The sequence below is a fragment of the Diplotaxodon limnothrissa genome, linkage group LG17 (assembly GCF_057381915.1).
Source record: "Diplotaxodon limnothrissa isolate DT_005_m linkage group LG17, D_limnothrissa_male_GT1.1, whole genome shotgun sequence".
NCBI classification, from domain to species: Eukaryota; Metazoa; Chordata; class Actinopteri; order Cichliformes; family Cichlidae; genus Diplotaxodon; species Diplotaxodon limnothrissa.
In genome coordinates, this window is record NC_140612.1 from 18861076 (window position 1) to 18886070 (window position 24995).

General features: G+C 41.6%; 1 protein-coding gene across 4 annotated transcripts in view; it reads left to right on the forward strand.

Moving 5' to 3' along the window:
* The first annotated feature begins 392 nt into the window (after nucleotides 1-392).
* The window catches only part of lrp6 (low density lipoprotein receptor-related protein 6), a 48004-nt gene continuing 23401 nt past the window's right edge, over nucleotides 393-24995 (forward strand). For all 4 annotated transcript variants that reach the window (XM_085376757.1, XM_085376760.1, XM_085376759.1 and 1 more), the window contains exons 1-2: nucleotides 393-679; nucleotides 5606-6002. In XM_085376757.1, the coding sequence (XP_085232883.1) occupies nucleotides 625-679; nucleotides 5606-6002 (452 nt within the window). In that variant the 5' untranslated portion in view covers nucleotides 393-624. The remainder of the gene's footprint in view (nucleotides 680-5605; nucleotides 6003-24995) is intronic.

The following is a 24995-nucleotide window of genomic DNA, read 5'->3' on the forward strand; positions in this document are numbered from 1 at the left end:
GCAGCGATTTAACAAACAAAGGTGATTAAAAGCTTTTTACCAAATGACTGAATTTGGTATAAAAAAGCAGATATAGTACATAATGATTTCCTGAGCCCCCCTTGCCTTGTGCCACCTGATGTAAAACCCCTGGAAACGCCCCTGCCGTTGGATGATATTGGGGCCCTGTTTTGTGGGGCCCCTGTCCGTGTGATAAAGTAGTCCCGCGGGAATGTGGGGTTAACGTCTGTGTTCGGGGGTGGGGTTCTGTGGGGGTTCGAAGTCGGTTCTGCGGGACGTTTCCGTGTTGTGAGCGTACCAGCGGCTGTGAGGCGGAACAACAATAGAAAACCGGGCAGCGAGGTGGCGGTGGAGGCGGAGGCTGGAGAAGGGGGGCAGCTTCCTCACAGCGGAAGGAGACGACGGAGCTCCTGCAGGACAATGTGAGACACCGAGAGTTTATCCGACGCAGTTAGCGAGCAGCCAGCCGGGATGGAAGCGGGCACGGTGTAATGCGAACCGGAGCCGAACATCGACCTGAATATTCTGGGAAATCCGCTTTTTTTTTTAGCCAAGGAAGCGGCCGCAGCAATGGGAATACTCCGCTGACGAGCCGCCGCGGCTGGGCCGAGAATCGGGAGAAATATGGGTGTCGCGCTGCGGAGTCTGTTGTTGTGTAGTTTTTGTTTTCTCATACGAGGTGAGTTTGTGTCCACACTGTGACTTTTACCCACACGTCCCCTCGCGTAAAAGACGCGAAAAAGTGCTGTTAGCAGCCCAGGGGAGCTTTTTCCCTTCTCTGTGGATGTTTGGAGCTCGGCCTCCGGGTCGGATTTCTCCCGAGTGGAGCGAGCTAGCTTAGCCTGCTGCTGCTGGAGGAGAAACCACAAACAGCCCTGTTAGCTGGAAAATACCCCACCAGAGACTACTCATAGCACCGCCAGCTTCCCTTCCAGCGCACCCCTTTGTCTCGGGAATATGTATTTGGCGCAGTTGGTCGCTCCTGGTTGTGTTTTGTAACTTAAAAACAGGCTGGATCGGGCTCAACAGCAGTTAGCATAACAAATGCTAGGGAGCGAGCTGGTTAGTATCAGGGAGCTAATAGCTAATAAACCATCTACATGGAAAAATAACTTTATTGATAACAATGAACAGAATAAAGAAAAGCAAGGCCAATAAATGTACAGTATTACACACAAAACAGCAGCTACACGGCTGGACACGTGTGAGAAATGAATGTATTTGTATAAATCTGACAGTAAAGAAACAATAAAACTGCAAAAAAAAAGAAAAAAACCCCCTCTAAACTCGGATTACAATGAAAGCGAACTGCTAGCTGCATCTAAAGGATGTAAAGAATGAGTCCGAGGCGGATCTCTTTAGAAAAGTAAACCGAATAAAGTAAATTCAAGAAGGTGTCATCGCCATTAAAAATGCTCCGTTAAATTTAGTTTAGTGTTTGCTACACAGCACGGCTGTGCAATAGAGCAGAAATACTATATCACAGCAACTGAACAGGGCTAACTTTATTTGTGTAGTACATCTCACACTTACGATATCATACAGATCATCATCTTGGTCTGAGGAGCTCCTGATAATATCCAGTAAACACTAGAGGATGAAAAATAAAACCCATAAAGCCATCTTATGTAAAGAAAGTTTATAGGTCAGTGAGAGACATTCATTTATCATATCACATATTCATTACACAGATTTCAGTGTCAAACTGTTACCCAATAATTATGTGTGTTAAACATTTGTAAAACAAATATTTTTAAATATCAGGTTTATCTGCTATGTATTTAGTTATTTTCCCCATATTTTTGCTATCAAATTACACCAGAAATGGACAATCAGATAAATATTCAAAATGCTGTCTTTATCCTATATTTGGTAATTTCTTTTGTTGCAACAGTTTAAAAAACGGTGATGATAATAATGTCCTTAATATATAATTTATTATATATTAAGGATAAAATGAGACCAAAGCACAAATGTAAGGTGTAAGTGTCTTTTAAATGAGCATTTCTGGATCTTCAGTACCAGAACAAATGCTTAACAGTTGGTTAAATTCAGATTGCAGCAAGAATTCAAAGTCCAACACTGAGTGGGATTAACAGATATAAGATTTGGAGCTGCATGTTTGTCAGTCTTTGTTGTGGAGACACTGGTGTTGTTATCACTTTGTGGGATGGTGATTGGGGCGTATTTGATTAGTTTTTATCTTGTTTCTTGTCTTCTATGACTTGTTTCTATAGACTCTGCATCTGGGATGAATGAACATTGATTCACTGTACATCAGGAATATAAAAGACAGAAAAAGTGGGAATTAAAATATATTTATTTGAAATAAGCAAGTTGTACCAACGCAACGGAAAACACTCATTTAAACTCAGATTATTAATAAAGGCTATATATAAAAAATGTGATTAAAAGCAATTGATAATGAGCGAGGAATTATAGAAAAAAATTGCTAGAAAGACAATTTTCTGCGCAAGTTCTAGGCCAGCACTCACTATAAAGGACATGAATCTAATATTAATGTTTTTTTTAATAACATCTTTAAAACATTATGAACAGAATAAAACTAAACTAAAGAACCTAAACTCGTTATAAAATGAGTTTAAGTTGAGGATTAAAAATATTAATGAAGCAATGACGTATGTAGATCACAGAGGCTTCAGAGTGTTCACGTTGCTCTTTGCTGTGCTGCGGTTCAGCACTAGAGCCAAGTTTAAAAAAGCTGGGTTTAACTAATCCCACCACCTGCACCTGCATTCTCGAGTTTCTTTTTCTGACTCACGACTTAAATGGGACGCGGTGGTAAGGCAGCCTGATGATTGGGTGGTTATTGATCAGATCATACACATACCGGAGTCATTATATATTCTGCCTGAAGTTTCTCCATCAATTCCCTTTTTGATTATTCATGAGTTTTGTTTAGGTTTCAGCTTCATTTAAACTTTATATTTAAATGTGAGTATGAATGAAAGAAAAACAGGGTAAGTAAAATTATTGCAGGTGACTCGTGCAAATCTCCACTATTGTGAAAATATGGCAACACATATGGGTACAGATCCTGTAAATAAGTCCAGCTCTTTGCTGAGTTAGAAGAGTTAAAATGATCATACAGTAACTTTTCACGGTCAAACCCATGAACTGATCAGACGAGCGTCTGTTCACTGTGTGGATGATGACCTCACCAAGCGGCTGAGATGTCGTAGTTCAGGTTGTCTGTTTAACTTTTTCTGCCAAGGATAATTTAAGTGCAGTTTTTTGACACCTCACTGTAAACCAGACATTCCCAAACTTCAGACCGCCCAGTTTGAGTTTAAAAATCTTTGTGGTTCTCCCAAACCTTCAATCGCAGCTCAGATCATCACATGCACTGAAAATGAAGGATTTTGTTTGTTCTTTCATTGATTCATTTTGATCTTCTGATTATTTTTCAAAAAGTCTGCCAGATCAAACGTGTTGAGCTACACGCTCTTAACCTCTTGAGAATAAGAGACGGCAGAAAGTCACTTTACTTAACAAATTAAGTTCTTTCCAACTGATGTTGCGATATAAGATGGGTTCAGGCTCAAAAGCAACTCAGAAAAGTAAGTCTAATAGTATTAAACCCCATTCGCTCAGTTTCTTTTTTAGACGTAAACTTATCAGATTGAAATTTGAGGCTGACAGTTTTGTCTTTACCTCACGCGTGGTTGCTCACAGTCCGTGTACTACCTGCAGCTTTCAGCTGTGTCTGCAGTGTCTTGATTATTTTGGGCTCTGATGTTGGACATTTGTCTCTATTTGTAGAACGATCAGTCAGTCAGTGAAGACGCGCTCAGCAGATTAATGGAGGTAAACATCAGCTCTGTGTGCAGTCAGCGAGTCCCAAGAGTCGGATTTCCTCATGTTTCCTCCTGGCACGGTTCGGCTTGTAAGCAGCCTGGAGGGACCTGAAATTGAAGTTTTGATGTCTTTGTTCAGTAAATATTTGGAGAAGGAAACCCCCCTCCACCCCCACCCCCTTCGAGTGGAGTGAAAACAGGCCAGCAGGCAGCGGGTGCCGTGGGGCTCATGGTCGCCTCGATGTGTCAGATTGTGGGTTGGGCTCAGAGCCAGGATGCCGCTGAGAGTCTCTGGCTGCTCGTCAGCACGCCGTGTCATGCTTGGACTGCGCTGCTCGCTTTGAGAGCTCGTTCTGCTTCAGTCAGGTTGTTGAACAGAAAACATCAAGGCTAAAGGGGGAGGCATGGCTGCTGAGAAGATGGCGGGCCTCTTATTGGACCATATTTCCACAGCGTGGGTAACACTTTTTCTGCTGCTGGGACAGAGCTGGTTCTGCATTAGTGTTTGTTGGGAACCAGTCCGCATTTCAAGAGGTTCAAGAGATGACTATCACAGAGCAGTGCTGTCTCAGATGTCATGGTGGACACAATGTGTGGGCTGGGTCTGCAGTCACTGGTGACGTTCTTAAAGAAGATCCTCCATAGCCGTGTTCTGCTGGTGTTGCATTTTTTTTTTTGCACAAACACCAACCGTTTTTGGTGGAGACATGCAGACAGTCCCACGTTTGGCACTGGATCCGGATCTTTTCCCAGATGCAGATCTGTAGTGCTGCTGGAGCTGCTTAAGAGTCCAGAGTCCAGTCTACATTTTGACAGTTTAAAAAGGATTATATAACAATTCTAGATGAAGTTTGGATAATTTCCATGGAAAGCAAATCATAGTGGAGATGACTGATGTATTTCTCCTGAAATCACTGATTCTAGTTGCTCTAACCTCATGCTCAGGTAGCACCTGACGGTTGGCACTGGGATCAATCAGAACCAGTTCTAGATTAAGCACCAGCATTGTGTTAAAGGAAAAGAAGCATGATTCAATTCAATTTTCAATTCGATTTATTTTATTTATTTATATAGCGCCAAATCACAACAGTCGCCTCAATGCACGTTATATTGTAAAGTAGACCCTAAAATAATACATTCAGAGAAAAAAACCCCAACAATTATGACCCCCTATGAGCAAGCACTTTGGCGCAGTGGGAAGGAAAAACTCCCTTTTAACCGGATGAATCCTCTGGCAGAACCAGGCTCATCTGCTGCGAACGGTTGTAGTGAGAGAAAGAAGACAGGATGACGGACATGCTGTGGAAGAAAGCCAGAGATTAATAACAAGTGTGATTCAGCAGAGAGGTCTATTAACACATGTTGAGTGAGAAAGGTGACTGAAAATGAAATACTCAATGCGTCATGGGAATCCCCCAGCAGCCTACACCTATTGCAGCATAACTAAGGGAGGATTCAGGGTCACCTGATCCAGCCCTAACTATATGCTTTAGCAAAAAGGCAAGTTTTAAGCCTAATCTTAAGAGCAGAGATAGTGTCTGTTTCCCAAATTCAAACTAGAAGCTGGTTTCACAGAAGAGGTGCCTGAAAACTGAAGGCTCTCTCTCCCATTCTACCTTTAAATATTCTAGGAATACAGCATGGCTGCTGCTTTCTGAAACATCTGTTGTTTACATCCAAACGGTGGAGGTTCAGGGCAGTTTCATGAGGCATTATGTTGTAAAACTATGTTTATGTCTTTGTTTTTTTGATATGTGCAATCCTAATGATATTTCCGTGTCTTCCAGGTGAGCCTCTATTACTATATGCGAATAGGCGAGATCTTCGGCTCGTGGATGCGGCACATGAGAAGGCTAACGCCACGGTGGTGGTTGGAGGGTTGGAGGACGCCGCAGCTGTGGACTATGTCTTCTCCAAGGGCCTCATCTACTGGAGTGATGTGAGCGAGGAGGCCATCAAACGCACCTTCTTCAACCAGTCGGGGGCTAGTGCATTGGAGACGGTGGTATCAGGTCTGGCCTCCCCAGATGGACTGGCGTGTGATTGGTTAGGGAGTAAACTTTACTGGACAGACTCAGAAACCAATCGGATTGAAGTGGCTGAGCTGGACGGATCGTTGAGGAAGGTTCTGTTCTGGCAGGAGCTGGACCAGCCGAGAGCCATCGCCCTGGATCCAGAACGAGGGTGAGTCTGATCATCTGGCTGGTTTCCGGCCTGCAGGAGAAGAATGTCAGGATGTAGCTGGTGGTTTGGTTCCGAGTTGATCCTTGATCCATTTGAAGGTTACTGAGAGGTTTGGCAGATGATGTTACACTACTCTGATCTGCTTCTTTCCAGCTCTGTTTTTGTTCTTGGAGCTTTGTATGATTCCTAGTTCAAACTAATAATAATTTCTTCTGTCTGAAAAAGGCATTTTTGGTTCTTCCCCTTTAGGCCAAAATGTTAGCAGCTGGTCTTTGGGGGGGGGGGGTTGGGTCAACACTTGAGGATTTTTTTTGTTATCTCTCTTTTGTGGGAGGGGGTGATTCATTGTCCTCTTGGGGAGGACATGTTGATAGTAGAGATGGTATGATACCACTTTTTTATGACCGATAACGATATCATAAATTTGGATATCTGCCGATACCGATATGAATCCGATATAGTGTTTTTCTTAATGAATAAAACTTTGTTGTTTTGTTTAATATCGTGCTGCATTTTGTGCAAGTTCACACTCAAGTTTTAAAAAACAAAACACTAAAGCTATTGTGTTATACCTGTATGCAAAAAATACACTGCACCCAAAATATTTCATAGTTCAGCAGTACTGATCTATCTAATTTACTTAAACCTACACCATCATCCCTATTCTGGTAATTTAAAGAGTACTTAGCAAAAATATTAAACAACCTAACTAACGGGGTTGTAAACTGCCAGCAAAAAAAATAGGCAACCACCCCCCCCACCCTCCGCCTTGTGATGCTTAATCGACGCAATCAACATAAATTCAATGCATGTGTAAAAAAAAAAAAAAAAAAAAAAAATGCACAGAAATCAATTATTTTTCTACAATAATTAAATAGATTCAACATCTTTCTTCAACAGAATTGCAGACTACACAGATGGTACCTTCCCAAAGGAAAAATACTATAGCTTACTAGTAGGGCTGGGCGATATGACCCAAAATTCATCTCGATATTTTTTAGCTGGATGGCGATATAAGATATATATCCCGATTTTTTTTTTTTTTTTTTTTTTTTTTTTTTTTTTTTAAAAGCCATAAGTTAAGAACAAAAAGAGAGTTCTTAGTCACACTGTGTCCCAGCTGTCACACGGGCACTTTTATTTACATACAGCGTAGATGTACATGAAGAAATTACTCAAAAATAAATTATCAGCATTTATTAAATAATCATGGTCCATAAATAAAAGAAAACAATGTTGTTTTTGTGCATAACAAAAAGCTCACAATTGTGCAGTCAAAATAGACGCTGAGCATAATAACAAAGAGACAGATTTCACAGCTGCACCACGTCTCTGAACAGGTGCCATTTGTGGTCCTTATACACACACAGTACGTATCACTCCGCGAGGCTCCTCCTCGGTAGCCATAATCCTCCGACAATCCATCAAGCGGTGCAGCTCCGTAGCTTAGCAAAGTCATATTAGAACATTTTTTGACAGATTGCTGAGCGCTGTGTACCACATAAAATCTGTTCGCGGTCAGTAAGCACAACCAGAATTCATACATAAGGTGCACTGTCGATTTTTGAGAAAATGAAAGGATTTTAGGCCGTGCAGCCCCTCCGGGCTGCATGTCGTTGGCGCGGTTAGCTCGCTAACACGTTGACGTCGCCCAGCCCCACGCACGGTAACTCGCTAACGGAGATTTTCCGCTTTCATCTTGTCATTGCCTGCAGGTGAAGCTATGGGGGAGGCGGAGTTGTGTTCAGTGAAGGAGAGGCGAGGCCAAGTAACGTTGCGTAGAGACAAAAGTGGACGAAAGAGAGGCAAACCTGCGGCTCCACAAGTATAATTATAACGTAACATAGGCTATATCGATATAAACGATATTGTCACATCTTATATCTCGTATGAAAATATATCGATATTTTTTAAAAACTCGATATATCGCCCAGCCCTACTTACTAGGGCATATTAGACTTCATAGTTACTATATACAGTGGGGCAAAAAAGTATTTAGTCAGCCACCGATTGTGCAAGTTCCCCCACTTAAAATGATGACAGAGGTCAGTAATTTGCACCAGAGGTACACTTCAACTGTGAGAGACAGAATGTGAAAAAAAAAAAAATCCATGAATTCACATGGTAGGATTTGTAAAGAATTTATTTGTAAATTAGGGTGGAAAATAAGTATTTGGTCACCTCAAACAAGGAAAATCTCTGGCTCTCACAGACCTGTAACGTCTTCTGTAAGAAGCTTTTCTGTCCCCCACTCGTTACCTGTATGAATGGCACCTGTTTGAACCCATTATCTGTATAAAAGACACCTGTCCACAGCCTCAAACAGTCAGACTTCAAACTCCGCCATGGCCAAGACCAAAGAGCTTTCGAAGGACACCAGGAAAAGTATTGTAGACCTGCACCAGACTGGGAAGAGTGAATCTACAATAGGCAAGCAGCTTGGTGTGGAAAAATCAACTGTGGGAGCAATCATCAGAAAATGGAAGACATACAAGACCACTGATAATCTCCCTCGATCTGGGGCTCCACGCAAGATCTCATCCCGTGGGGTCAAAATGATCATGAGAACGGTGAGCAAAGATCCCAGAACCACACAGGGGGGACCTGGTGAATGACCTGCAGAGAGCTGGGACCAAAGTAACAAAGGTCACCATCAGTAACACACTACAACTCAACCCCCCGTGGCTCAGGGGGTTGGGAATCGCATCTGTAACCGGGAGGTCACCGGTTCGATCCCTGGGCTCTCTGTCCTGGTCGTTGTGTCCTTGGGCAAGACACTTTACCCTACCGCCTACTGGTGTTGGCCAGAGGGGCCGATGGCGCGATATGGCAGCCTCGCTTCTGTCAGTCTGCCCCAGGGCAGCTGTGGCTACAACTGTAGCTTGCCTCCACCAGTGTATGAATGTGAGAGTGAATGAATAGTGGTATTGTAAAGTGCTTTGGGTGCCTTGAAAAGCGCTATATAAATCCAATCCATTATCATTATTATTATTATTATTACAACGGCAGGGAATCAAATCCCGCAGTGCCAGACGTGTTCCGCTGCTGAAGCCAGTGCATGTCCAGGCCCGTCTGAAGTTTGCCAGAGAGCACATGGATGATACAGCAGAGGATTGGGAGAATGTCATGTGGTCAGATGAAACCAAAGTAGAACTTTTTGGTATAAACTCAACTCGTCGTGTTTGGAGGACGAAGAATACGAAGTTGCATCCCAAGAACACCATACCTACTGTGAAGCATGGGGGTGGAAACATCATGCTATGGGGCTGTTTTTCTGCCAAGGGGACAGGACGACTGATCCGTGTTAAGGACAGAATGAATGGGGCCATGTATCGTGAGATTTTGAGCCAAAACCTCCTTCCATCAGTGAGAACTTTAATAATAATAATAATAATAATAATGGATTGCATTTATATAGCGCTTTTTCGAGAACCTCAAAGCGCTTTACAATTCCACTATTCATTCACTCTCACATTCACACACTGGTGGAGGCAAGCTACAGTTGTAGCCACAGCTGCCCTGGGGCAGACTGACAGAAGCGAGGCTGCCATATCGCGCCATCGGCCCCTCTGGCCAACACCAGTAGGCAAGTAGGGTAAAGTGTCTTGCCCAAGGACACAACGACCCGGACAGAGAGCCCAGGGATCGAACCGGCGACCTTCCGGTTACAGATGCGATTCCCAACCCCCTGAGCCACGGTCACCCTACTTTGAAGATGAAACGAGGCTGGGTCTTCCAACATGACAATGATCCAAAACACACCGCCCGGGCAACAAAGGAGTGGCTCCGTAAGAAGCATTTGAAAGTCCTGGAGTGTCCTAGCCAGTCTCCAGACCTCAACCCCAGAGAAAATCTGTGGCGGGAGTTGAAAGTCCGTGTTGCTTGGCGACAGCCCCAAAACACCACTGCTCTCGAGAAGATCTGCATGGAGGAATGGGCCAAAATACCAGCTACTGTGTGTGCAAACCTAGTAAAGACCTATAGTAAACGTTTGACCTCTGTTATTGCCAACAAAGGTTATGTTACAAAGTATTGAGTTGTATTTTTGTTATTGACCAAATACTTATTTTCCACCCTGATTTACGAATAAATTCTTTACAAATCCTACCATGTGGATTCATGGATTTTTTTTTTTTCACATTCTGTCTCTCACAGTTGAAGTGTACCTCTGGTGCAAATTACTGACCTCTGTCATCATTTTAGGTGGGGGAACTTGCACAATCGGTGGCTGACTAAATACTATTTTGCCCCACTGTACAGTAATGGACTTCTATACATTTTACATCGGATTAAAACTTTGGGTGTAAGATTCAGATAATTATTTATTAAAAGCTAGACATTTTAAATGAGAATAAGAAAGAAAAGTTTTTCTTTGTACCCCCCTTTTCCCTGTTAAAGCCCTACCTGCCCCCCTGGCAAAACTGTGCTAGACCCGCCCCTGCACAGTTACCAGCCGTCAGCTGCGTAAAAAAGGATCCTGGTGTAGAAATTAGGGCTGTACGATATAACAATATATATCGGATGACGATATAAAAACGTCTATCGTTTCATTTACGCTATTGTTTATTTCGTCGTGTCTCAAAATAAACAGTTTACGGCAATATTTTTTTCATTATTTTGATGGTCACTGTAGTTAATTTCTTAACGTTCTCTCTTTCTCTTACATTTAATATAACCACACTACAGACAGACAAGCGTTTGTTTTTATTCGTTGTCGTTAGCAACAACGATGGTAAAACCACTGCATGTCCGCTTGTTCCACATAAACCTTTCACAATAAAGCTCAAGATCCTGTTGAGACTTTTCAAAATAAACTGAATCACGTGAAAGATGCACAGTGTTTACAGATGAGAAGCAAAAAAGAGCCGTCAGGTGCTAAAAAATAAACCTTAGACTCAAACGTTAAAACAGGCTTTTCCTCGCAGCACGCTGTGTAATAAATACACACAAAGAAAACGGCGGCCGTTACAACTTATGTCTAAAAATGTATAGTTTCATGCATCAGTTAAAACACTCGACTCCAGGTACGCGACGCCCAGCTGGAAACACTTCACGCAATTTGAGCTGCCAGAGATTCACAGAATTTAGAGAAAATGTTACATTTTTGTGATTTATATCGTTATCGGACAATAGATGTCTTAATATCGGGATATGAGATTTTGGTCATATCGCACAGCCCTAGTAGAAAGTAATATTAAATAATTCTAATTTTTGTTTCTGTTGTTTAGCTGCTGGTTTCCTCTTTCTGGTGCAAAATGGGCCAAAAACTAACAAGGGAGACGGGAGTCGCAACAGAAAAGCCGATCAGCCAATCATTGATCAGTTTCATGATTGAAGTAGCAACAGGAGAGGGGGAGAGAAGAGGCAGTCGCTCCATATATTGGTTGTTAAGCTTAACATGGGAATGCTTTACAAACATTCTGAGATGTTTGTAAAGCACACTTGCTTTACTTCTCTCTGGGATAACTTTCTCGGAGATGAAATGCTGGTTTGGTAGTGAGGCTCCAAATGCTCAACCAGACCGGCGACAGGTCTCACACGCCACAGCGGCTCTATCACTTGACGCATACTGCTCGGACTTGCTAAGGTTATGAGCTGAGTTATGCCATGTCGCAAGTTTTGTGAGGCGCTTTCGTGATATTTAATGGATTGGATTAAATTTTTTATTTCTCTCCGATATCCGATCCAGTAATTTAGGTCAGTATCGGACCGATACCGATATGTAATATCGGATCGTTCCATCCCTAGTTGATAGTCCAATAATCTCACACTTGACATTAGAATTCCACCTTTAATGGACAGCTTCCTTTTACAACAACCGAAAAGCCCACACACAAAACTTCTGCCCCCTTTTCCCAAATGTGTGCAGCCATGCCTCCCCCAGGACACTTGCGCAGTAAGTTACATACATCCTAACAGAATGATGCATCGTAGTGATGCTCTTAGTTGTTAGTGTGTTACTAATTACTTATTGTTCTTTTCTTATTGTATTTAAGACAATGTGACTAAGACAATAAATTAAGAGGCATCCCCACTACAGTCTAAAGGTAAGGGAACAACATGCAGGGAGTGGCAGTGCTAGCTGGTTGGTAGCTGAGCTTTGAAAATAAGAACAAGAAGATTGTCCAGTAATATTTTCATTGCTTTGTCTCAGATGGATTAAAAAATACAAATAAAATGCAGGATATCTGGTGGGACATGCTTATCTAGGGCTGGGCGATATAGACCAAAATTCACATCTCGATATTTTTTAGCTGGATGGTGATATATAATTAGGGCTGCCACAAGCGATTATTTTGATAGTCGACTAGTCACCGGTTATTTTTGCGATTAGTCGACTAATCAGATCATGCATCTATTGGATGTAAAAAGTACAGCTTATTGCATCAGCATGCATCTGCGCTTATATAACTATCATTAGCTTACAGCTTGAAGTGTTTAAGGTATGTGCTAACTAAAAATAAAGAGCAGATGATAGTTTATTAAACTTTTAATGAAATTTGCAGATTGTCTCAGTGGAGTTTAATGAACTCAGCCGTCTGCTCCTTGCTATCTAAAATATAACAGGACACTGGAGTAAATTGTCGACCATCTCACACTTCGGTTTAATCAGTTTTCTGTTTGACGTTTATTCAGCTATGTGAAAACTGTAACTTTAATCTCAGCCAAACGGATTTACTCAGGAACAAATAAAACTTTGAAAAAAGCCAAACAATAACAGTTTTAAGTTATCTAAGTGCCTTATATATCATGTTTAACCTGAGTAGCAAAAGACCGTGGGGGGTTTGAAAACGATTTGTCGGGAGTCCGCTGTTCTCGCCGGCTCTAGTGAGCCTTGAACCCGGCTAGCTATCGGGCTGGTGGGTAACAGATGTCTCCGAAAACATCGCAGCACTTTTACAAATATGTGATATCTTGATAAACTGAGCAGATATTTGAAGTTTACACAGCTACATTATTGCCTGAAAATATGGTAAAAGTTTATTTTGTTACCCAGAAAGAGTAATATTAAAACTAAGTAGCTGCCGCTATTGTTGGAAACTGAAATTGGCTGAGCCGTGCTATGAATTCTGGGATAAGTTGGGCCACAAAGGATTCACCCGACCCATCCTTCATATCTGGGGGAAAGTAGGACGCATTTGTCGGCTGCATTTGCAGAAGTCTTCGAATTTGGAAAGCCTTCGTTGCGTCGCTGTAACGTAATTGAGCTTCAAATGCATCCTCCGCTGGCATCCTTGTACATGCAGTGCTGCCATCTTCTGTTTCAGACTGTTATTACACTGTTAAATCCTACTACTTATTCCTCCATCTTTCATGATCTTACAAGGCTTTAAACGGCGCGTCAACTATTAAATTTGTCGTTGACGATTTTGATAGTCGATCTAATCGTGGCAGCCCTATATGTAATATGTATTAAGGTTGTGTGGTATGTAAAAATTTTACAACCAACAATCGTCAGTCCAGTAACTAACGATATGCGATATAATCGCGAATGCGCAAGCTTTTTGATGGGCGGAGCAATGTAATAATGCACGGACTGATTTGTGCATTTAGAGTAGAGATGGCACGATACCACTTTTTTATGTCCGATACCGATATCATAAATTTGGATATCTGCCGATACCGATATGAATCCGATAGTGTTTTTTAATCAACAAAACTTGTTTTTTTAATATCTTGCTGCATTTTGTATAAGTTCATACTCAAGTTTAAAACAACAACTACACTAAAGCTATTCTGTTATACCTGTATGCAAAAAAAAATGTTTCATAGTTCAGCAATACTGATCAATCTAATAAACTTAAACCTACACCATCCTCCCTATTCTGGTATTTTAAAGAGTACTTAGCATAAATATTAAGCAACCTAACTAATAGGGTTCCAACTCCCAGCAACAAAAATAAATAAATAAAAAATAGGGAACCACCCCTCACGCTCCACCTCATGATGTTTAATCGACGTAATCAACCTTAATTTGATGCAGTGTGGAAAAAAAATGCACAGGAATCAATTATTTTTCAAGAAATATTAAATAGATTCAACATCTTTCTTCAACAAAATTGCAGACTGCACAGATGGTACCTTCCCAAAGGAAAAAGTACTATAGCTTACTAGGGTATATATATTAGACTTAATAGTTACTATATACAGTAATTGACTTCTATTCATTTTACATCAAATTAAAACTTTGGGTGTCAGATAATTATTTATTAAAAGGTAGACATTTTAAATGAGAATAAGAAAGAAAAGTATGTCTTTGTGCCCCCTTTTCCCTGTTAATGCCCTATCGGCCCCCCTGGCTAAACTTTGCTAGATCCGCCCCTGCACAGTTACCAGCGTCAGCTACATAGAAAAAGATCCTGGTGTAGAAAGTAATATTAAATAAATTCTAACAACAGCTTATCAAGCTTAAACGTGCTGCTGTTGTTCAGCCGCTGGTTTCCTCTTTCTGGTGCAAAGTGGGCCAAAAACAAACAAAAGAGACTGACTCGCGACAGAAAAGCCGATCAGCTGATCATTAAGCAGTTTCATGATTGAAGTAGCAGCAGGAGAGGCAGTCGCTTGTTAAGCTTAACGCAGGAATGCTTTACATTCAGAGATGGACTTACACACTTGCTTTACTTCTCTCGGGATAACTTTGTCGGAGATGAAATGCCGGGTTGCTAGCGAAGCTCCAAATGCTATCCAGACCACCGACAGGTCCTACATGCCACAGCCGCTCTATCACGTGATGCATACTGCTCCGACGTGCTAACGTTCTGAGGTGAGTTACGGCGTGTTGCAAGTTTTGTGAGGTGCTTTCGTGATATTTAATGGATCGGATTACATTTTTTATTTTTCTCCGATATGCGATCCAGTAATTTAGGTCAGTATCGGACCGATACCGATACGTAATATCGGATCGGTCCATCTCTAATTTAGAGCACAGAAGAAGTCCAAACATGGATGAACTAATTGCCAAATTGCACACTGGAGGAGAAGGCGCAGATAGAAATGGACTATTACCTCAGTGTGGAGGCTGTAGACGGAGAAGATGATCCACTGGCTTGGTGGAAAATGCATGAAAAACGTTTCACATTGATGTCACACATATAGCTGTGTATACCAGCCACAAGCACACTTTAGAACGCGTTTTCAGGACCGCTGGTAATATTGTTAAACAAATTGCTAAAACCTGATAAAGTAAATGTGCTTCTCCCTGTCAAATACATTTTGGTGTATTTATTTGAGATGCACCAAATAGCAGAAAAGACTTCACTTTACACCAGAGATTTTTTTTTTTTTTTTTTTTCATGTTCCCTGGAAGAGACGTTTTGATTTTTGACTTATGTGTTGTTAGGTCGAGGTCGACAGAAAAACACTGGACCGGCCTGTTAACACGGCTTCAGTTGTCCCGTGCTATAATACGGTTCACCTTTTGCGGCCTCGCTGTTTCACAGATTTTTTTCATGTTCTTTTGCATGTTTTTTTTTTTTTTTTTTCTTACAGCACATTGTGTTCTGCGTCCTGATTGGCTGTAGACCAGCGGTCCCCAACCTTTTTTGCGCCACGGACCGGTTTATGCCCGACAATATTTTCATGGACCGGCCTTCAAGGTGTTGCGGATAAATACAATAAAATAAAACTAGTACCGGTACCGAAAAAAAAAAAGAAAATTTATTCATAACACACATGAAAAGACCAAGGAAAACCGAGTAAACGATAACAAAATAACGCTGAAAACCGATAAAAACCCTGAAAACCATACATTTCACACCTGAGCCTCAACTCTCGCGGCCCGGTACCAAACGACTTACGAACCGGGGGTTGGGGACCACTGCTGTAGAAAGTTGGCTACTTCTTGGATTTCACCTATCGCGGGTTATTTTTAGAATGTAACTCCTGCTATAAACGAAGGACCACTGTATAGTGGAAAAAAATATGCCAGTTGCTCTTTTTTTCCCTCCTCACCATTGTGGTTTTTTATTTAATTAAAATGTTTCGTTCTCTTTTTTTTTATTTTTTTTAACATAGTCAAAACTGTGATCGACCTTAGGCTGAGGCTATCGTCAGCCTATCGTCAATAGTTGCCCAACCTTATTATGTATCTCGATATATGTGTGTATATATATATTTTTTACCCCATATGTAAGGGTTAAAAAGACAGTTCTTAGTCAAACCCAGGGCTCTAGACTAACTATTGCCATGGTTGCGCTGGTGCGCCTAACTTTTTTTTTCTTTTCTTATGTGCACCAGCACAAGAGTTAGGCGCACCCAAATTTTTCAGCTGCATCGCTTAACATTGCACTTTCACATGTTCACTTTTTTTTTTTTTTTTTTTTTAATTGCTGTCCATACAGACAAGATTGATTTGTAAATGATTAACTAAGAATCTTGTCAAAACAAATTTCTTTATTTGGAGCGCAGTTCTACAGGAAAGATAAGCTATTGAAAAAGTGCTTGTGCTTAAAGTGCTTTGGCAATGTTAAACTTAATGAACTGCTTGCTGCTGCCTGCCCCTGAAAGGCAGTGGAGAGAGGGGGACAGTTGGGCAGTGCATTTATCGTGACATATAATGTGTTTCCTGGATACACTGTGTTTTTTAAGTATTTCAATTCAAAGTCACAAATGCAGTATTGCTGGCCATGGTCTTTCCACACTCACGATAGTAAATGCAGTGCATCATATTCTCAGCTTTACTCTATCTTAGCCAGGGAAACTGCTCAAGCCACTGTCTTTGAAATGTATACACTTTCCCCCTTTTACTTTCAGTGCGCTCTGGCTCGGAGTCGATCGTTTGTGGCTCATTATCTGATGCCGTCTCCGGACCAGTGTTAGACATAACCTGAGAGGTTTATGGCTCCGTGTCAGAGGACTGGCTATGAATTTCAGATGGATCAGGCTTTACTTCACAAAAAAGTTATCAATCTTTCTTTTCATCTTTTCTTATTACCCACAGCTACATCCACTTCTCTCGGGCCTAGGCTACTCACTAGGGCTGGGTATCGTCACTGATTTCTATAATCCATTCGATTCTGATTCACAAGATCCCAATTCGATTCGGTCCCCGATTCGATTCCCTGTTCAATTCGATTCAGTTTTGAGTCACAAATATTATAATTCTGATCACTGATCAGTACTGACACTTGTGAGACTTCATCAGAAGTGTAAGCATCACAGCAGATGCCTCTTTGTCAAAGTAACTGAGGATAAAACACAGATAAACATGAAGGAGATTTTCCTAGCATGGCTTTTATAGCAGGTAACTGTCTTGAAAGTGCAGTAGAACAAAAACGGAAGAAAAGCATGAACTTTGAACATTACCTGATTTTGCTGAAGTAAACCAAAGCAAAGTTACATAGGCTTTATTAGAGACACAGCTGAGAGTTTTGCAATTTAGCTTCATTTTAAAAAGTTTACATTTCTTCTGCATTGAACAGCAGAATTGAGGCTTTCTTGTCAGAGGTCATTTTTGGGAAGGAAAAAAACCCAGCAGCAAACATTGCTGTAAACGTTAGACTAGTGGGTAATAAGCGAACAAATAATGCAGAAAACGGAGATTTGAGATGGGAAACTGTTCTTGAAGTGAGAGAGAGAGAGAGCTGTGCAGGAAGTGTGAGCTTTATCATGGTGGAAGCAAAACGGCAAAAGTAAGAGGGAATTGATGACGATGTTTATCAAATGTGAAGTGTAGTTTGGATCTTTTGTTGCTGGTTCAGTGAATTTTTGCTGGAGAGTGACAAAACCTGCAGCACCTAGTCACCTCTGTCTATCCCCCTGCACTGGCTGACAGGATATGTGGACCACGGCCAATCAGAGAGGTCTCCCCTGACTATCTCTGATTGGTTTAGACCACAATATGTGCATAATCTGTGGCTGTTGTTGAACACACACGGAGACAGAATTTTTTATTTATTTATTTATTTATTTTTACTCGAATGCCTGGTCGCAACTAGGATTTTTATTTTTATTTTTTTTTAGTCGCACCATTGAGAAATTAGGTCCCATGTGTGATCAAACCAAATTGGTTGCACTCTAGAGCCCTGAGAGCTACGTGTCCCAGATATCACAAAGGGACTTTTATTAACATACAGCTGTAGATGTATATCATCTAGTACTTTGTGCAAAAAATGGGATGGCGACCTTGTCTTTAGCGATATGATAGGCCCCTGCTTTAGTCATCCTACTTCTTACTTTTTCTCTTGTATGGCACAGCACGAGTATATGAGTTTTGCAAGATGGTTTGTTTCCAGGCAAGAGGCTGGGAAGACTTTGCGCTCTGGTATACAGCACGCAGTTTCACACACTCTTCATACTGCACTTTTAGACATTGTTGTAAATGGTGGGAAAGATTAGTAGTGTGCAAACCTTTTGTCGGGACACTTTTTCTTCTTTTTCTTTTTAAGGATCATTTAAAAACTGGTGGATGTGAGTTTTTTTTCCTGTGTATTTCTATTTTTGGCACCCACTAAAGAGCAAAAGGAAAATGAAAAATACTAATAATCTGCTGATTTGTTAATTGTATAGTTATTTGCTTAAATGTAATCGACATTTTGTTTATCAGGTAGTCAGTCGTGGCAGGAAGAAGCAGATTTCTGTTAAATATGTTAAGCATCAGAGCCCCATTTGAGCCAGGAAGGACTCTGCTACTCCCAGGGTGTGAAATAATGTAGTTTTCTGAAAGTTTCATTTACCCACAAAGTGTCCTGCGTTGGCGTCGGTGAGACGGGGCTGTTGCCCTTGGACCGTCTCATTTTGCAATGTACAAGATTACAACTGTGGCCTAAACCCAAACCACAAGCCTTTCCTAAACCTAACCAGCAACTGAAAGTGGAAGTACAAAAAGATGAAGATAAAACACAAAGGTCCAAACGGGACACAGACTGTGGTCTTCAGGGTGATGTGCCTGTGAGTTTACTGCAGAATTTAATAAAAATAGAAAATAATAAAAATTATTTAACAAAAGCTTGTTTGGAAATAATTCCCACTTTAGTCTAAAACAGACGACAATTAGCAGTTTCTTGCTTGAAAGGTGATTTTTATTGATTTAAATTGTTAAAATGGGTTTTACGGCTCTTTCAAACTCTCCTGTGTTCCTGAAGTTTGATGTTTCTGCCTGAGCATCTTCCACCTGCTGATCCTAATTCATCGCCAAAGCTCGCGGCCTCGACACTGTCATGGCCAGCACTCACTCCTCTTCCTGTCCTTCATCATCTCTTTCCCTCTCCCAGTGCTGCCAGCGTCTTCCTCTTGGGAGAGGTTGGATTACGATGTAAATCCATTAGGGTGCAGATAAAAGAGGCCTGTAATGTATTCATTAGTTTTATTTAAATCCGGGCCCGTCGCGCTGCCTCTCACCGTCTTCCCTTCTCTTCTCTCTTGGGTTTCTATTCATGGAAACTCTTCCCGCTCGCTGTTTGATCCACCGCTGTGTTGGAGATAAAAGTCTCGCCGAGCCGCTGGCACATGCAGGAGGCTGATCCCTCTCTGATACTTCACTCTGAGCTCCACTCTTGTTTTTGTCTGGTTTGTTTTTGAGTTGTTTGTCTGATGAAACCGGGTTATTGGAGTACTCTGCCAACAACTGTTCACTTTGCCTTTGGCTCCGAAGCCTCACCTGGATATTAACAGAAAACTACGAGTGTTCATCTGTTTATTTTCAGCGGTGTCAGAGCATTTCAAGATTCTTCAGAGCAGAGTTTACACTGTGTACCTGAGCTTCAGAGTAATGTTAGGGAAGATGACCTGGATATGATGAAGCTAACAGTGTCAGAAACATGCTGTGCCACCCAGTTACAGCTAACCGGCCGTTACTGTAACGACCCACGTGCTGACTGTTAGTTCTGACCATGAGTGAAGTTTGTTGTGCTCAGAGCTCTTCACTCGCTAATGTTTAGAGACCTACGTTTCTGAGGTTAGCTAGTGTTGCTCACTGATGATGCTAGCAGTAGAGGAGAGGCATCCTTTGGATTTTAAATTCATCCAGAGTCTTTCACATAAAAGTCTGCAGGCTGTTTGAGGCCTCCAGAGAGTCAAGGAACATCTCAGTTTTTAAGTTATGCTACAGTCTGTTCAAACATTGAATATCAAAAGCATTTAATCTGGGAAAAGGTTACCCAGCATGTTTAAAACCCAGAGTAATTTATAAAAGACTATTGCAGAATCCAGTGAACAGGACAGGTGATTATTTAAAAGTCTGTACACCTCGTTCACAGATGGTAATCGGCTGGTTTTGTGACTAAAGCTGAATATTTTCCTTCATCCTCTTTCTGCTGCTGTGAACACAGACAGCCACATGTTGAGAAAACTGATCATGTCAAGATTTGATAACCAATGCCAGGTTAAAAACAGGTAAATGACAGCACACACCGACTGAATCTTTGAGCCAAGCTAGTGTATGCAGATGTTCTATTTTTGTCCACGTCTTGTGAACATAAAAAATATGGCCAAGTGCAGACAAACAAACATTTAATCAGAGGAAGTGAGGATCAACTGAAGCTCGTTTTTTCAGCTTTACTGTCTTGTGTTTTGAGAGAAAGCGGCAGAATTTGGTCCAGACAGAGGCTGAAACATGGAGGAAACGTGTTTTAAATGTTAAACATGGATGTGATCTGATTGATGACGCTCCCAACATGAGTGAGGAACACTTGGCAGGATGAAGAGCAGTGTTGAACAAAGCTGTGATTACGCTCCAGTAAAACAACGACAGCAGCTTCTGATTTAATCAGCCGCAGTCCCCACTGTGCGTCTCATTAGCTCGGCAGCAGCGCGCTCTGAGGCTCCTTCTCCAATGCAGTCGTCCCTGTTTTCTCTTGTTTTGTTTGGTTGCGTGCGTTTCACAAAGGCCCATTGTTGCCGCAGCAGCTGTTTTGTTTTTCCAGCGGTTACTAAGCCAGACGAAGGTACTGCAGCAGCAACACGCCAGCTCCACTCAGTCATGGATGAGGGGAGAAAATGTTGTTTCTGCAGAGAGGAGGTAGACCCCTCAGCCGTGAGCTTGTGGACAGATAAACTCCCTCCACATGTGATGGGCTGATGACTGCATTATAAAAATGATTATAGTAATTCTGAAGATTTAAAGAATATGAAGTGTTCCAGGATCTTTTAATTTTCCAACGTCTTTTAAGCAACCTCTATGATTTTTTTTTTTTTTTTTTTTTTTTTTCCCCCCCTAAAGCACCCCAAATTGCCAGAACTTTCATTTCCTGGGACCGCAGTTTAGGAATGTTCCAGCAAACCTTCAGCTCTTTGTTATCGGTATTTCTGCCTCAGTCTGAAGGTATGCAAAGATGCATTAAAACCTGTTGTCGAGTTATCTTGTGCCAAAATACGAACTGACACATTAAAATCTAGCTGGACTTGTACATCTTTTAGTTTTTGGCTAAGGACAGAATAAAGTCTGGGAAACCTTCTTTAAACTTCCTAACATGATGACGTCTCAAGCAGCTTGAAGTTTGGGAAGTTTCCAAGGAACTAAAAGTTGGATGTGTTAAGGATGAGGGCTGCACTAAAGTTCAGTGGACCATTTTAGGTTCTAGTTGGACTTGTTTTATCCCCAATTTTGTGACAGTACCAGTTCATGACAACACCAACAAAATATTAAGGTAGAAGCTTTTAAACTTCAGCTGGAATTGTTCATTGGCCCATATTTAAGTTTCCCCTGAGGCAGTTTTAGTTTGTGGTCCAAAGCAATACTTAAACTTGAACTAGATTTTGGTGTCAAGTATAAAAAAAAAAAAAGAATAAAGTTCCAGAAACCTGCTTGGGTTTAAACATGTCCTCCAGCACAGTGACCTTTGTTTCTAAAGCAGGAAAAAGTCAGATCTTGTACTTCCATAGACTAAAGATGGAAAGTTTCCAAGGAACCAAAAGGCTCTTTGAGATACTTATTTATCTGTGATTCTATCTCAGTTTAAAGCCTAGAAGACATTAGTTAGCTGATGCCTTAGAAAGCTGTTTCTGTATGTTAATGTCATGAGGCAAATGCTAAATGATGTTGTACACACTGTAATTTTGAAGTGGATGGTGTTGGATTGTAGCTGGACTTGTTTGTTGTTTCATCTGTAATTTTCCTGAGAAGCACTTTAAAACTGGTGCCTAACCTTGAACTAGTTTTTGGTAACGAAAAGGAAGTGAATCAAGTTGTATAACCTTTTTCTCTATTGACTATGTGCACGTTAGCATATGCTACTTCCGGTGCGGAACCTCCTGTGGGGAGCTTTGTTTCCGGTGTCCTATTCGCGCCTGGTTTACGGTCCAAAACAAGTTAAGCAAATGAATCAAGCAGCGATTTACATTTCTCTAGATGTCTTGGGCATTTACCCAATATATCTGTAAATGATGTTCATCGACTTGTCGATATTTTTCCCCCGCGCCTCAGAGCAAAAGAGAAAAGGGATTCAAATGTTATATTTCTCAGCTGTCCCTCGTTTATCGCGGGTGTTATGTTCTAAAAATAACCAGCGATAGGTGAAATCAAGTAGCCAAATTTATTTTTTGACGGTGCAAAACGTTTGGTGGACATACAGTACTGCACTTCAGAGTCACACTGCTAGCGATCGATGCAGCGATTCTGTACTGTACAGGAGAGACGTCACGGAGGAGATCGTCTGCAGCGATCAGGACACAATGTGACGTAAAAAAACGTGCAAACTTGCACTAAAAAAATCCGTGAAACAGCGAGGTGAAAGGTGAACCGCGTTATAGCGAGGGACCACTGTAATTTTGAAGGTAAGTCACAACATACCCTTCGTAAATACTAATGTATAGAAACCGTTACCAGCAATCATTCATTTTTTGTGAGGCTTTTTTCACGGTTTGTTAACATGCTGTGTAGGTGTGTACTTGACTAGCTGATATCGACATAACTGGGGAAAGATCTGGTTTGACTATTCTTCACCTGTAGTTTGAATGCTGAACATTTGCCTGTTTAGATCATGAGACCAGTCACTATACAGAGATGTGCTTCTGAATGTGGACGATGTGTCTTCTGCTGCAGTGATGCAGTTCTGCTTGTGTTGAGTGATGTAAACAACTGATCGATCTAAACGCTTTAAACGTCAAAGTTGATCATTAGATTTTTTTATGACACAACAGCGGTGAGTGTTCCCACCTTCTGCTCTTTGTAACTTAACGCAATCTTTCCGTTTTCGAGTTTTGGACATGATTTTGGAGTATATCTTCGCAGTAGCGATTGACCGCAAAGTAAAGCTACCGGAAATGCACAACCCCACATCCGGTCTCAAACCAGGAAGTTAGCATTGTCTCGTGCACATAGTCAATTCATAGTTCCTCCATCAGATGATCTGTATTTCTAAGAAATGCAGAACTTTGACTTCCAGAGAATAAATGTGAACTTTCCAAGGAACTCTTATTCTCTTATTATATATCTCTCTCTTATAACTCTTATTTCAGTTTTGTGCTTTTACACCCCAGTCTGAAGCCCCTCAAAGAGGATTTGAAACCATCATCTCATCTTTAAACAAGTCAGACAGGCGACAGGCGGGTCCTTTTGTTTTTTGAAAAAAAAAAAAGAAAAAAAGTTCGCATCGAAGAAAAGGGCGCAAGACGTCTGGGCTCCAGCTTTGGTGATATTCTTGAAACGCTTTACCTGGCAATGTTATTCTACCTGCATCCGTCTTTTATTTACAGTTTTTGGGCATTAAAGATTGACTTCCTTACAGTCTGAAGATGTTGCAGTTGTCTTTGCTACTCTGTAATGCTAAAAACTGTACCCTGCAGGAATTCAGTTCACAGCTGCTTGTAAGAAGCTTCAAAGAGGGACATTTTTAGTGTTTGTAATAAAGTTTCTCTGGTGAAGTGAAGTAGCGAGTGTTTCTGCAGTCGGGTTCATTGTGTTGCAGCAACACAGTCTTTGAGGAAAACTGGTTCTTCAAATCCACAGTGGAACGCAGAGCTGGACTCGGTTCAACCGGGATGATTAATGCATCAGGTACCAAACACAATGCAGCTCTTGTGGTGAGGGGATGTGTTGTGTGCTCGGCATTTCACTGCAGCTTTTCTCTCCCCTCTCTGCCTGGCCGGGGCCTCATTGTTCAGGGAGGGAAAAACACACCCTGAATGTTTCAGAGCTCTGAAGTCCTACCTGCTGCTTCTGCTGCTGCTGCTGCTCGTGCCGTCTCAGGACACAGCTCTTCATTTGAAGAGATACTGAAACCCTTCGGTGCCGGCCTGTCACAGCCAACGGCTCATCTGGCCGCTTTGCTTTGCTTTGTTCGCAGTGAAACCCAACCAGCTGCTGCGTTTAAAGGCTGCTGGGCAGGCTATCAGTTCAAGCTTTTGTCTTGTCTGAATGGGATTACGTGGAGAGGCCCAGCAGCTCCGTTTTTGGGTCAGTTTTTCATTCAGAAACATGAAGTTACAGGATGTGACGGTACTTTCCTTTTATGGCTCACCTGTGTGTCAGTTTACTCATCAGACTGACTCACAGTGAAAGTGTTATCCCAAATATCCAGTTAATTGATGGGAATTAATGTATAAGCCTTAAAGCTGAGGGTGAAAAATCAGCTAGGCTAGTGTGTGATCAGTGGGCTTCTTTTCATCTTTCAGTCAATTAAATCACATCAAAGTGTGAATATATGCACTGTAAGTACTGTACACTGTACTATACACAAGTCCATCACATAGAAATTGGTCAACAGGGTGTTGGAGGCAACCAGAGGTTCCAGGAATAAATATGAAGCCGCAAGAATAATCCCACTTTCCTTTCTTTCGGCTTTGTTCTAGCTTTTTCTTATCACAGCCCCTTTGCTATACGATCACTCACACCTACAATTTGTTTCCTGGAAAATTGAGCTTCTCACAAACTCAAAGTAACGTCTGAGTGAGCTTCCTCTGTGAAGACTTTCAGGATCCGGTTACAGTTTTCAAACTTCAGAGGTTCTAACTCCAGCTGTGAGTTTTCCATCAGCCTCTTTGGATCTGCTGATGTTCGATTTCAGTTTGGCCCTGAGTCTAGGGATAAAGGGGTCTGTTCTGCTCTCCATCCCTGCC